At 37.8% G+C, this 1,655-nt stretch overlaps 1 protein-coding gene across 1 annotated transcript; it reads left to right on the top strand.

Moving 5' to 3' along the window:
* Positions 1-256: 256 nt before the first annotated feature.
* On the top strand, positions 257-1,168 carry Cavporv1r612 (vomeronasal 1 receptor cavPorV1R612). Its single transcript, NM_001167468.1, has one exon. It carries the CDS (start codon positions 257-259, stop codon positions 1,166-1,168), a length of 912 nt encoding a protein of 303 aa, NP_001160940.1.
* The last annotated feature ends 487 nt before the right edge of the window (positions 1,169-1,655 follow it).

Here is a 1,655-nt window from a genome sequence, read left to right as displayed (position 1 = left end):
TATGCAGAGGCACTATTGGAGCCCAGCAAGGAGACTTATAACACAACCATAACTGAGAAGGAGTGGGACGGGGGAGAGCCAAGAGCATGAGGTGGACTTGAGTAAGGCAATGGAAAAAGGACTCATCATGACAAATGCATGTATTTTGGTGAAGGTATAGGGTTGGTTGAGATTGACAAAAGAGGTAAAATTTGTAATAAAGCATTATCCACTCTTTTTTCTCAGATGGCTACTCTTTGCTGCTTCCTCCACGAAGATGTATAAATACAACATACTTTCAAGATTTATTGGTGTACAATACATAGTCTTTTTTGAAGTCAGCATTGGAGTCATAGCCAACATGGTACTGCTACTCTTTCATGTCCTAAAATTCCTTCTGGAGCACAGGCCCAAGCCTACTGATCTGATTATTGGTCACCTGGCTCTTATACATGCTGGGATGCTTCTAACTTTGGGCTTCATAGCTATAGATATATTTGGGTTTCAGAAGTTGGAGGATGACATCGCATGTAAATGTGTTATCTATTTGCACAGATTGATGAGGGGCCTCTCTGTCTGTACCACCTGCCTGCTGAGTGTCTGCCAGGCCATCACCCTCAGCCCCAGAAGCTCCTGTTTAGCAAAGTTCAAACAGAAATCCCTACAGCAGAACCTGTATTGCTTTGTCTTCATATGGGCCTTCAATATGCTCATCAATGGTCATTTCTTAATCTCCACTGTTACCACTTCCAATGTGACCTTAGGCAGTCTCATGTTTGTCACTCGATCCTGCTCCTTTTTGCCTATTAGTTCCTCTCTGAAATACACATCTATCTCACTGCTGAGTTTCCAGCACATGACCTTTATAGGGCTCATGGCGCTCTCAAGTGGGTACATGGTGATTCTCTTGTGCAGGCATAAAAGACAGTCCCAGCATCTTCACAGCACCAGTCTGTCTCCAAAAGCATCTGCAGAACAAAGGGCCACCAGGATTATTTTGGTGCTCATGAATTTATTTATTGTCATGTACATTTTGGACAACATTATTTCCTCTACTTCTTACATGTTGTGGAACTTTGACCAAATTCGTCTTTGCATCCAGATTCTGGTTGGCAATGGCTATGCCACAATCAGTCCTTTAGTGCTCATGAGAACTGAAAGAGTGATGACATTTTTTAGATCCAAATAGGCAAAAGATAGTAAAAATTTGTAAAATGAATGATGGGTAATATCTCTGACAATGAACAATTGATTTGACTTTCTGTATGTTCACGGAAATATATGTAATGATGGTTTATCTGTTAAACATATTTACCTTGATATATGTTGCTGACAAGATATACAACATAGTTTAATAATATATCTCTCTAAGGAAGCATGTGCATTCTAATTATATTTTTAGCAATTAGAAATTTTTTCTCATTTCAAAGACTGAAGAAACAGATATAAATTCCTGGAATTTTGTGCTTACAGTTTTACAGTTATACAAATATTGTTTTTAAACTGTTTCATGGTTTCACATGTAGAGCTTATTTTACTTCACATAAGCCTTAATAACTCAATTAAAAAAAGATGGAAGAGAACATGAAAATTGGACAAACAATTTGATATTTTTAACAACTTAGTAAATCAATTAATTATTACTGTGATGTGTGTAGGTGTCTGCCAAATAGAAA

The sequence above is a fragment of the Cavia porcellus genome, unplaced genomic scaffold, assembly GCF_034190915.1.
Source record: "Cavia porcellus strain 051 isolate PalLab524CR breed Dunkin Hartley unplaced genomic scaffold, mCavPor4.1 scaffold_9, whole genome shotgun sequence".
Taxonomy (NCBI): Eukaryota; Metazoa; Chordata; class Mammalia; order Rodentia; family Caviidae; genus Cavia; species Cavia porcellus.
The sequence above is the reverse complement of the archived record's forward strand: the minus strand, read 5'-3'. Positions and strand labels throughout refer to the sequence as shown.

Bases quoted from the DNA above. Each gene is read 5' to 3' on its own strand.
- Cavporv1r612 (NM_001167468.1), top strand. From the start codon at position 257: ATGTATAAATACAACATACTTTCAAGATTTATTGGTGTACAATACATA.